Source organism: Equus asinus, chromosome 7 (genome assembly GCF_041296235.1).
Source record: "Equus asinus isolate D_3611 breed Donkey chromosome 7, EquAss-T2T_v2, whole genome shotgun sequence".
In the NCBI taxonomy this organism is placed as follows: Eukaryota; Metazoa; Chordata; class Mammalia; order Perissodactyla; family Equidae; genus Equus; species Equus asinus.
Window position 1 is genome coordinate 80420303 of NC_091796.1, and position 12273 is coordinate 80432575.

The 12273-nt window shown below is 39.3% G+C and overlaps 1 protein-coding gene across 18 annotated transcripts in view; it reads left to right on the top strand.

Moving 5' to 3' along the window:
* Positions 1-12273, top strand: part of SIPA1L1 (signal induced proliferation associated 1 like 1) — a 360159-nt gene that overhangs the window by 247411 nt on the left and 100475 nt on the right. For all 18 annotated transcript variants that reach the window (XM_070513910.1, XM_044773908.2, XM_070513913.1 and 15 more), the window contains one exon: positions 3568-3756. In XM_070513910.1, coding sequence (XP_070370011.1) covers positions 3568-3756 — 189 coding nt within the window. The remainder of the gene's footprint in view (positions 1-3567; positions 3757-12273) is intronic.

Consider the following 12273-nt stretch of genomic DNA (forward strand, 5'->3'; position numbering starts at 1 on the left):
GCTTTCAAAATCTGCACGTTCTTTCCCAGATCCTGTCACTGGTTTCCGTGATGGTCCCTCCAGCTTGCCTTGCTGGCACTCCATGTCCAGTCCCAGCCTCTCTTCCCAATGTTAACTCCCATCCTGAGTTAACGTGGTCCCTCTGCTGTGCATGGTGGACCCCGCTGACTCTTGCCTTCCCCACCTCTGTTCTTCCAGGCCTCGCCCAAGATGCTCTACCTTCTCTGTCTTGCACTTCAGTCCTTTTCCTGCTGACGTAGTTGACGTCCTTGGGTCCATTTCCTTACTTAGCAGGGATCCTTTTGAAATGCAATCCAGATCTTGTCATTCCTCAATTCAAAATCCTGTAATGGGTTCCCCTCTCCTTCTGAGTAAAAGCCAGTCTCCTTACTTGTCTAGGAGCCATGCACATCTGCTTCCCACCTTGTCTCCGATAAGTCCCCCCGCTTGGTCTTCTCCGGCCACGTCAGAGAAGCGCTGGGACGCTGCCTCAGTGCTTGGGTACTCCCAATTCCTCTGTAGTAGACGCTTTTTCGCAGGCATCCTCTTGGCCGGAGCGCTCTCATTTCCTTCTGGCCTTCACTCACGGATCACAGGGGCCCTCCTTGACCACTGGATCTAAAATTTCTACTCCCTCATATCCCCATTTCATATCCAGTTCCAGCCTGGATTATTTTTGTGAACACTTAACACTGTCTCACATAGTGTGATTGTTTATTTTGTTCATTTTCTGTTTCCCCATCTAGAAGGTAAGCCCCGTGAGGAGGGGGCCTTTGAGTTGGTCATCACTGCATGCCTGATGCCTGAAATAGTCCTTCCCTCCCTCCCTGTTTCCTTCTTTCCTTCCTTTAATGTCTATTTAATTGCCACTAGCTTTTCTGTAATTTTTTTCTTTCCAATAAAAGTAATCCTTAAATATGGCTTAATTGTAATATCTTTATGAAGCTTTTCATAGAAATAAACTAACAGAAGTCCTTTGATAGAAATATCTCTGGACGTTGATCCCGGTCCACAGCTCCTGCACTTTGTGGAACAGGCGCTTCGCTCTTCTCGTTCACTGAATGCGTAATAAAGTAAGACGCCATTGTTACGCCTTTGTAGGGACTGGTCATACTAGTAATGTCTCATGTTAATAAATATGTCGAGAAAAAGGGAAACATGGTCACCACAGGAACATTCCAGTTGCTTCAGTAAATGGCATCAAGATAACAGAAGTACAAAGAAATCTCTTTCATTTGAATAGAAATAATCACTGTGTAACATAAACGAACAATAAAAAGACCTCATATGTGTAAGCGTGGCCGTTTATGAACAGAATCTCATGGCGTGTGAGTGCTTTGAAGCTTAGAAGCACAGCGTCTTATGAGGATTCCCTTCTTGTTTCGGGAAGTCATTACGAAAGTATCGGTCATACCAGCGATTCAGATGTAAAAATGAGCCGTTCTTTTTCTCCTCTGCGTTGGCTTTCCTGAGGTGAGCCTCTGGCGCAGGACTAGCCATGGTTAGCATTCCTCGGCTTGGTTTCTCAACTGAAAATCCTTCCAGCCTTTGTGGCTTCCTTTTCCCCCCCGCACGGTTATCTCGTGGAGGGAGGAGCACAACAACTGAGTTGCCCAGCAGTTTCCTGTGATTTAAAAAAGAAAACAGAATAGGGCCGGCCCCATGGCCGAGTGGTTAGATTTGCGCACTGTGCTTCGGATCCTGGGCACGGACATGGCACCGCTCATTAGGCCATGCTGGGGTGGCATCACACATGCCACAGCTAGAAGGACCCACAGCTAAAAATATACAACTCTGTACTGGGAGACTTTGGGGAGAAAAAGGAAAAATAAAATCTGAAAAAAAAAAAAAGAAAGAACAAAAACTCGGTTTCTGTCAAATTAGATATTGTCATGGGAAAATGACATTTTTTACACACTTGTTATTTGAAAACGTTATGTATCAAGTGAAAGAAAAAACACTAATCAAATTAATAGGCTGGAAATACCTCGAGTCGCTTTTTCCTTTATTGAGGGTGAGGTGTTGGTAAATCTTGCGTTTCTTGCCCTCTTCTCTCTTCTCCGTCCGTTGGTAAATGTTGCAGGTTTTATTTCCTTGGTGACTCTTCCTTTGGTTTCCAATTTCCCTGCTGATCCTCGGTCATGCCCTCGTCTCCTGCTGCTTGAAGACTATTACAGCTTCCTTCTAGCTATATTCTCTGCCTATGCGTTCCTCCTCTTGGACTTCATCTTATTTGCCAACTTAAATTTCCTTAAAGTGTATGTCATCGTCCCCATTCACACGCGTTCTCAGGGTGCCGGTTGGAGCCTGATGAGGTGCCCACCCCTGAGCTGGCAGCAGGCTCTGCTGCCCTGGGGCTCTCCCCGACCCAAAAGCTTTTCCCCCCTCACTCTCCCTCGCACTCTCTGCAGATCCAGCTAAGCGGGAGCAGTGGCCATTGCCCGCTCACACCTGTTCGTTCTTATCTTTGTACCTTTGCTCTCTGACATTTTCCTTTTGCAGAATTTTTCCTAGGTTTCATGGCTCCTTTTTAGTACCACTCCTTCCAGGAGGAACTTTCCTTATGCCCTGAGCCACAAGGATCCATTTTCTGCCTTTAAACTCTCTTGGAACCCGGACTTGTTACACTTTTCTTAGTAAACGTATCCTTCTGGATTGCACTTGTGTGTTCTTACCTCTCGCCTTCTCACACGCCACACCCTCCCTCCTCGTACTCCCCTCTTAGCTGCCGTAGCTCCTGTCGCGGTGCAGTGCCTTAGAACCTACAGGCTTCATGGAAATTTGTTCAATGTAGTGGGGTTTTTTCCTTAGGTCACCAGACAGTGTGTAAGCTATATTAACAACTTGGCCATGTGAAAATTTTTGCAAATTAAGACTGCTTTAGGCTTCACCTCTGGTTAACTTTGCTCCAGCAGATCTTCATTACATTGGGAAATTTCTTTCCCCATTTTCATAGTTCATAATAATGGAAGCTGTTTCAAGAAATAAGGGAAAAATCTAAAGTAATTTCAAATGCCATTGACTGTACTGCTGTACTAACTATAATCATTGTCCTATTGTGGCAGCATTTGGGGATATGAATAGTTTATGCCTGTCAGCAGTACATTATGTAGTTTAAAACTTGATCCTTCCTTTACTTTTTATAATGCAAAAAGGTATGACATCTAAATTCTGAGCATTAATTGTTCAGTTATTTCTCTGAGAGATCTCCTTCTTAATTTCCTGGTTAGTGTGGTTAGCAGCATTTGACAGCCATAGAGAGACCTTGACCGTACTGAGCTCTGTCAGGAAGTACTGTACTTGGCATGGAAGTAAATGTCCTCAGAAGACTTGATCATGAGTCCCTCTGGACTTGCCTGGGTCTTCTTGAAAGTGTTGGCCTCATTTGTCATAAACAAAGTATCCTCTATCACTTCCCTGGTTCCTTCTCCCTCACTGGCTTAACCGATCAAAAGTCATTCCCAGCTCCCTAAAGGGGACCTCAGTCTAGGCCTGCAGCTCTTATGCTGTGTTTGCTCATCTCACACGCCCAGAGAGGCCTCACCGGAGCACGGCTCTCTCTTCCAGCTCATGACACTGAGAGGTTCGGTTCTGGAGGATGCCATTCCCTCAACGGCAAAGCACTCGACGGCCAGAGGGCTGCCCCTGAAAGAAGTGCTGGAGCACGTGATTCCTGAGCTCAATGTCCAGTGCCTGCGGTTGGCCTTCAACACTCCCAAAGTCACAGAGCAACTCATGAAGCTGGATGAACAAGGGGTAAGTGTGGCTCCAGAGGAGAACATTCCTGCTGCTCAGGTTTCCCATAGGCTTTTAGAATGTGGACCTCAATATTTCCTTTCTGACAGGGAAAACCAATACATTTATTGTGAAGGATGTTCTCTTTGCAATTCTTTTCTTTTCTTTTCTTTTTTTTTTTGTGAGGAAGATTAGCCCTGAGCTGACATCTGCTGCCAATTCTCCTCTTTTTGCTGAGGAAGACTGGCCCTAGAGCTAACATCCATGCCCATCTTCCTCTACTGTATATTTGGGACACCTACCACAGCATGGCTTGCCAAGCGGTGCCATGTCCGCACCTGGGATCCGAACCAGTGGACCCCGGGCCCCTGAAGAGGAATGTGCGAACTTAATGGCTGCACCACTGGGCTGCAGTTATTTTCTTTTCTCTTAACTCTCTGAACTCGGAACATTTCTCATCTGCTAAAAGTCTCTGTCAGAATTGATAGATATGGTACTGTAACTACGTTTGACTCTTTTGGTAATCTTCTGTAAATGCAGTGTATTTTTCAAGTACTCTAGGAATAAGTAATAGCAATAACAATGATAATAATAGCAGCTAACCCTAATGGACATATTTGCCAGGCTCTGTTTTAAGTGCTTTAATGTGTCATCCCATTTAATCTCCCAGCCCTATGAGAGTGGTGCCATTATCACCCCTGTTTTAGAGACAAGGAATCGGAGGCACAGAGAGATTAAGTAGTAAGTCCAAGTTCACGCAGTGAATAAGTTCAAAGCCTGTACCATTAAGCCCCTACACCACACTGTTCTTAAAAGCTTAAATTTTTGAAGTGCATTATTACCACCAAAGATGTGTTTTAGCTAAGATTTCTAAATGCAAAATTTTAAAAATTTGAGTCTTAAGTAGTAACAAAATGAAAATGCTCAAGATTTTCTCACCTCCATACTTCCTGTGCCTTCATGTGGGGGCCCTTTGGTCAAGATGCAGATGAGTGATAGGGTAATCCATAGAGACGCAGCGGAAGGGTAGAGAATGAAAAGCTGTGATCTGGCAAATCTAACTAGAGAGTTGCGTTCTCATTCTACCTGGAATAATTTGAACATATGGGCTGGTTTTGTTAGATGCTGCAGTTATATGCTCTTACTTTAACTCTTTGAATATTTCAGGCATATCGCATCCTGGCGTAGGGAGGGGCAGTAGCTTTACCGTTGCATTTAAAAAGAAATTCCCCCAGAAGTAAAATTGGTCCACAAATGTCATTTTATGAACAAATTTTGATGATAGGTCCTTAATTAAAATTTTCAATCTTATTAATAATGAATAGGAATTCAGAAAAATCAATTTCCAGATATATTCTTTTAATTCAGCCAATAGGACTATATTATGAACCAATAGTAGGATGTAACTTTTCTAATCATTGCTCTCTCTGTCCCTTCATTTCACTTGTCATACAGCCAATGTCTATTCCATACATATATTTCAAGTAGGCTATGAGTATCTTTGTGTATAGCACGTAAATATGGAGCCCTTTGAATGCTTCAGAAGATGACTGATGCATAAACTTAACTTTTTGAAGGCTGTTTTCCATAAATATTTTGAACATTTATTCTAACAGAAGAGGAATAGAAGAGTGATGATTAGATTCAACTTTATGGATTCGGTCTTTTCAGTTACTCTTCTTTTCAAGGAGAATAACAACATTTAGACATTGATAATAGAATCATATACTGAACATTCTGAATTCTACATTAGAACAGATTATTTTGTATAAAGGAGATTTTTATTGCCATTTTCCCCTTGTTTTACCCATATTACGTAAAAAGGGGTGCCCCAATTGTAGACATCTTATGGGATCTCTAGCACCTTTTGTGCCCTCTCTCAGTGGTTGCAAAAGGCTGCACCACAGATGGGGCTGATCTGTGATGTACACTTTAGGGGCCCATCAACACAGGAGAGAGAAGAACACTACAGCGAGTTTAACCTAAAGCTAAATTTATTTAATTCACAAAACTGTCCATTATTCTGAAATTATAGGCTGCTTATTCTTGGGGGATATTAAAATATCCTTTTCCTCACAAATAATTAATGATAATGTGTTAGTTTGTTTTCTTTAATGCCTTTCCTTGGCAAAATTAAAATTTGACAATCTAGGTGAGTCTACCCGATTTTATTTTGGAAATTTTACTACACAGTAGAATCTAGAAATTTAAAATCTGCTATTCTGTATGAGCAGCTCTATATCTGGGCAAGGGGACCCCCCACCCCTTGGCCTCTGTCTTCATTTATATCTCCATAGCATTCAAAGCTAGGATTATAGATAGAAAACAGATGACACACATACTTAGGCGTTTAGTCTGGGGAGTCATTTTTTTGGGAGGAAATCTCGTTACTGCCTTGGAATCATTTTGAGAAACTGGATTATTTTTGTGCCTTTACAAATACAGATTTTAAAAAAGAAATGCTTATAAGTGCAGGAGATTACACATTTGAATCATGGCAAAGCATTTTTAGTTTCCATCCATGTCATCATTTTTTAAAATTTCATGCTTTATATGTCGTTATATTTAAAGAGATTCATAGTATGACACCACAAAACTGGACTTACAGAAAGGAACTTTTAAATCTCCCTCTAAATTTGATTTAAATGATTCCTTTAACATCTTTTCTGCTTTAAGCAGCTTACATAATTATGCCTGGAAGAAGAAATACTGTTTGCTTCCTGCATTGTGGCATTTTGCCTTGTAGATCTTTGGTGCTTGTTTTCTCATTTTATCACTTTTAAAAGCTGAAATGAACAGAAGAACAAATTAATATCTTATCTATAAAATATGAAAGGAAGCATTTCACAAAAATATAAAAATTTGTTTTTCCTTTGACTAGATTCTGTTATTTTGTGGAAACTGAAGTAGGCATTTTAATTCCCGACGTTTTAGAAAATGAATATATGCTTTGTGACTTCTCCAAGCTTTCACGTTCTCCTTCCTGAGACCTCGCTGGGCCTGTTGTTATTTATTGATGTCCATTTCCGTGATCATATAAAGGACAATAAGAAGATGTAACTAACCTACCAATGATTTCATACTGTCAAGAATTTAGAACAGTTTGTGACTCAGAAAATTTGGATCAAGTCTGGATTTAGTTTATCCATCATGGTCCTAGATCTTCATTTATTAGATAATTGAGAGCATCTCTTGTGATAAAAAACAAATTAGATAAATATATGTGTTAACTTATCACACTGTTCTAAGCACTGTCCTGGCATCGTCTGGTTTCCTCCTCACAGCAGCGCTGCGCGGGAGTTTCCAGTTACTGGCCTGTGTTGCCACTGAGTGGATTGAGACTTTGAGAAGTTCTCAGTACCGTTTCCTTTAGTAGGCCTGAACACTGAATACAAATTTGTATAATACTACCTTTCATTTTTAAGATTTTCAAGTGTTCATATACTTTTGCATATCTCCAATTATTTTGACCCTCAACACTACGCAGTAAAGTATCAGGAATCGCATTATCTAGTCAAGCCAACTTTTTAATAATACAGCTAATTCAGTTACTTTTAAATTTGCCATATCAGAGCCAGTTTACTTCATCAGTCATTTTAAAGACACTTTTGTCTCCTCTACTTCGTGCAAGGGGAATGAGAGGTCATAATGCCAAGTCCTGTTTCAAAGAGCTCACGTGTGTGAAGCACTTAGCACAGTGCCAGGCACATGGTGAACACTGGAGAGATACTAGCTGTGGTTGGTAATGATACAATAGTAACTCGTTAGTAGCCATTTACGTGCACCATCCCATTTAATCTTTATTTGCATCCTGTGAGGGAGCTGCTAATCTAGGTAGTATATTTCCTTTCATAAGTAACCATAACTATTTCAAATCCAGTAAATGCTTGTTAAGTAACCACTGTTTACAGATTGTTAAATACAGTAGAAAATAAATAGGCTAGTAAGACACAGTCCTTACCATGAAGGAGAAAAGGTCCTAAATTACTGTGATGGAAGTCGGGTTTAATAGAATGAGTGTGATAAGAGAATGCAGACCAAGAGCAATGGAGGTGCAAGCCAATGGGGCCAAGTCCTGACTAGTGAGATGGAGTAGGATGCGATGGGCCCTGGGAGGGAAGAGGACTTCATCAGGGCGGAGAAGCAGCAGAATGGTGATCTAGACTCAGGACAATGAGAACAAAGCACAGTGTGTGGTTATTGGGCAGTAAGCAGTCCAGCTGAGCCAGGAGTGTGAGGCACATGTAAGAGAGTAATGGAAACAGACGTTTGTTATTGAGCAGTGACTAAGCCAGACTATGCGAAGCGATTTACGTGGATTATTTTAGTTAACCTTCGGAATCCTTTGATGTAGGTGCTGTTATTGTTTTGTTTTACAGACAAAGAGGCTGAAAGACCGGGTCTCGATTAAGATCTGGTGGAGGCAGGTCTTGACTCCCAGCGTTCAGATTCCACAGCCCACTTTCTTCCCCAGTACACTGCATACCCCGTCCTCCTTTTCCCTCCTCTTGAGTGGGAGAAGAGACTGGAAAGATGGCTCCAAGCTTTATTGCTGTAGGCTTGAGTGCCCAATTTTAAGTATAACCTGTTAAACTCAAATAAAATTGGAGTAGAGCTTAAAAATCTTTAAAGTACAATTGCCGGTTTGCAGTAGAGAGAACTGGTAGTTCTGTTTTCATTAAGAAATGGCAGGTTTCATGTACACGGTAGTGGTTTTACCTAAATGATTATCTTCACTGTTTTTCTAGATACTCATTAAAAATGCAAAGAAATGAAAATATTTATTGGGTTCTCTATTCTTCAAAATTTTGCCCTTGAAGTTATGGAAGTTAAAGGAAAAAAATGATCATATCTAATTAGGTCTGCAAAATATATCGCAAGAATAGATGTAAGGAAAGAAGCGATGTTTGATAATGATAGCACTGTTCTTTTGGTTAAGGATATGGATGAAATTCTAGTCTGACTTATATTCATTGCCCTATTGCATTATTTTATTGAGAATAAATGAGTTGACCAGCCACTTTCTTCTTTGATTCAAGCAGCTAGATTTAAAGAATGAACCATAGGGAAAACGTTTTTTCCAAAACCCATTTTCTGTGAATGAAGCTTTGGCAGAACAATTCCTATATCTGAAATTTTAATCTTTTTTCAGATTATGCTATCAGCTAATGCGTGTTTAAAGTTCAGGTGGTCACCAAGTTGGTTCCAGACAACTCATGGATCTGTGTATACATTATCAGGAAGGAACTATACATGACAGTCCTCAGGTCAGGGAAAGAAGGCAATGGCAGTGGTCACTTTGTCTTGTCTGTTCATGAATAATGATTCCTCTGCGCTGGCTCATCCATGCTCCTTTGCCTGGCTGAGGCTGGGTTGGATGACTGGCTGGAGTCCTTGCTGATGAGAAGGTTCTGTGAGTAACGTGACTGAGGGCATCTGGGAGCATTTGGCTGTAGAGGACGGCAGTGTGCAGGGGTGGAGCTCAGCGTGGCTGAGACGTGCAGTGAGGATTCTTTGGTTCACAGTCCAAAAGGACAGAGTAACTGATTGCAGATACTTCAGTCTTCTTGATGTTAAACTGTGGGTTGTATTTTTAAATTCCACTTTAAATGAAAATTTAAACTAATTTTTTTCCTACGGGACATCTTAACTAGCTGATAGCTTCAAACGGTCCAAAAATCAAAGTAATAATGTTTGCATCAGGGGATCCCGTTTCTACCCTGTGCCTATCTCCTTCCCTCTTTCCTCCCCCATAGTTACCACTTTTATTAGTTTCTTATGTATTCCAATGTTTCTGTATACAGAGTATCGCCAAGCGTGTATATATAGTTTTATTTCTCCCTTTTCTTATCAAAATATAGCATGCTAGAGACATTGGCTTTTTTCACTTAGTAATATATTTTGGAGATCTTTCTATGTCAATACATAGAAAGCTTTCCCATTGTTTTTCTTGCTGCATAATACCCTATTATATTGCTGTTCCATAGTTTATTTTATCAGTTTCCCTTATTGATGGGCATTTGGGTTGGTTCTAATCTTTTTCTATTACAAACAGTGCTACAATGAAGAACCTTTTCCTATATAATTGAAATTCGTCTTAATGTCAAATCAAAACAGGTACATTTATTATCAATTTAATATCCAATATGAAGCTTTTTATTTTTGTGAGAAATTTTGCACAGCATATTGTGTGTGTATAGAATATTTCCTTTATGTTATGCCAAAGATAAAAATGTTAGATTAGAATTAGATTAGAATTAGATTAGAATATGTGTGCACATACATGTAAATAATTTTGACAGCATCTCTGTCAGATTTTTTTTTTATAACTTTCCTACCCAGTATCCATTTGTCATTTTTTAAAGCAACTTGATTTTTGTTAATAATTTCGAGGATAAATTTTCTAACTTACATTTTTTGCTCCCAACACTGAATGTTTCCAGTCTGTTTGTCATTGTTTTTGGAAGACAGTATAGCAATAAATTGTTAGGAGGTAGTTAAGAAAGTTTTCATGTTTATGAAGAACAAAGCAAAGTAAATGCTACCATGTGAATCATGAGAATTTAAAAAACGATCAAGGTCTTCACATCCAGTAACGGCAGAGTAGCGTATTGCAGACCAGCCCACCCACTGAGAATAACCAGAAACACTGGACAAAATATTTTTTAAAGATAGCTTTGGGATTTTGCTTCTGGAAATGTGAAGTAGGTGTATTTTTTTCCCTATTCTTCCTGCTAAGTACCGCTAAAAATCTTGTATATTGTATATAAAGAAAACATAAAATGAATCTGCAAGGTGGAGAGAAGGAAGCAAATTGGCTAGGGATTTTGGGATTTGAGGAACGACACAGCGGTCATTCATGATAAAAACTGGAGTAGAGAGGAACTTCTCAACTTGATAAGAAAACATCTACAAAAACCTACAGCTTAGATCATACTTGAGGATAAAAGATTTGATGTTAACAAGGCAAGGATGTACTGTCACCATTGCTATTCACTGTGATACTGGAAGCTCTAATCAGCACAATGAGGCAAGAAAAGGAAACAAAAAGCATGTAGATAAAGGAAAGGAAAAAATAAAATTGTCCCTATTTCAGATGACATGATAATCCGTATAAAATCCCAAGGAATCTACAAAAACTTCCCAGAACTATGAGATTGTGTTCAGCAAGGCTGTATGATTCAACAGCAGTTAGATTTCTTTTAATGAACGTGTGGAAACTGAAAATAAAATACAGTTCCATTTATAATCCCTCAATAAAAAATGAAATACTTGGGTATATATCTAACAAAACAGGTATAGAACTTGTATGCTGAAAACTATAAACCACTGATGAGAGAAGTTAAAGAAGACCTAAATAAATGGAGAGACACACCATGTTTGTGGATTGAAAGACTCAGTATATTAATGATGTCCATTTCCCCTTAATTGATATACAGTTTAACACAATTAGTATCCAAATCCAAGCTAGGTTTTTTGTGATTTTAGACAAGATTATTCTGAAATTTATATGGGAAGACAAAGAACTAAAATAGCTAAAACAATTTTGAAAAAGAGTAAAGTGGGAGAAGTCATTCTACCTGATTTCAAGACTTATAACAACAGTAATCAAGACTCTGTCTTCTTATTGGACAGATAGACACATGTATCATTGGGACAGATTAGAGGAACCAGAAATAGCCCCACACACCTATATCCAACAGAGTTTTGACAAAAGTGTAAAAACAATTCATTGGAGGAAGGATAGACTTTTCAAACAAAGATGCTGGGACAATTAGACATCTATAGACAGAAGAATGAACTTGACCTGAACATCACCCATTATACAAAAATTTGTTCAAATGGATCATAGATTGAAATGTAAAATCATAAAAATTTTGGCAGAAACACAGGAGAAGATCTTTGGGATCTAGGGCTTGGTGAAGAGTTCTTAGACATAACATCAAAAACTTGCTCCAGAAAAGAAATAATTGAGAAAATGGACTTCATCAAAATTAAAAACATCCTTCAGTGCTTTTTTCTTTGGACATTTGCTGATTTGTAAGAGGCTTGGGGCTTAAGCTTAACATACAGCTGCAGATAAAAAGTTAGGTGACAGATCAGAGTGTTTGCTGAGTTCATGAGGGCTACAGAAATAAAAGCTGGAGTTCAAGGCTCACTGGGGAACTCAAATCGGTAAATCAAATTGAAATTCTAGAACTGAAAAAAAAACAAAAGTTAAAATCTCAGTAGATGGGTTTAAGATCATATTAGACGTAGAAGAAGAGAAAATTGATAAATTGATGATGTTACCAGAAAAGTTTTAACTGAAGAATGGAGACAAGAAAACATGAGAGATACAGAGAAGTGCCCAAAAGGCGTATGAGCCACAGTGAAATACATATATGTAATGGAATTCCAGGAAGAGAACAAGAGTTAAAGCATTATTTGGAGGACAGAGCCAATATTTGAAGAAATACTGGTAAATTTCCCAAACTGATGAAAGATATGAATTAAGACAGATTCAAGGAGCTCTGCCTGCCCTAAGCAAGATAAATA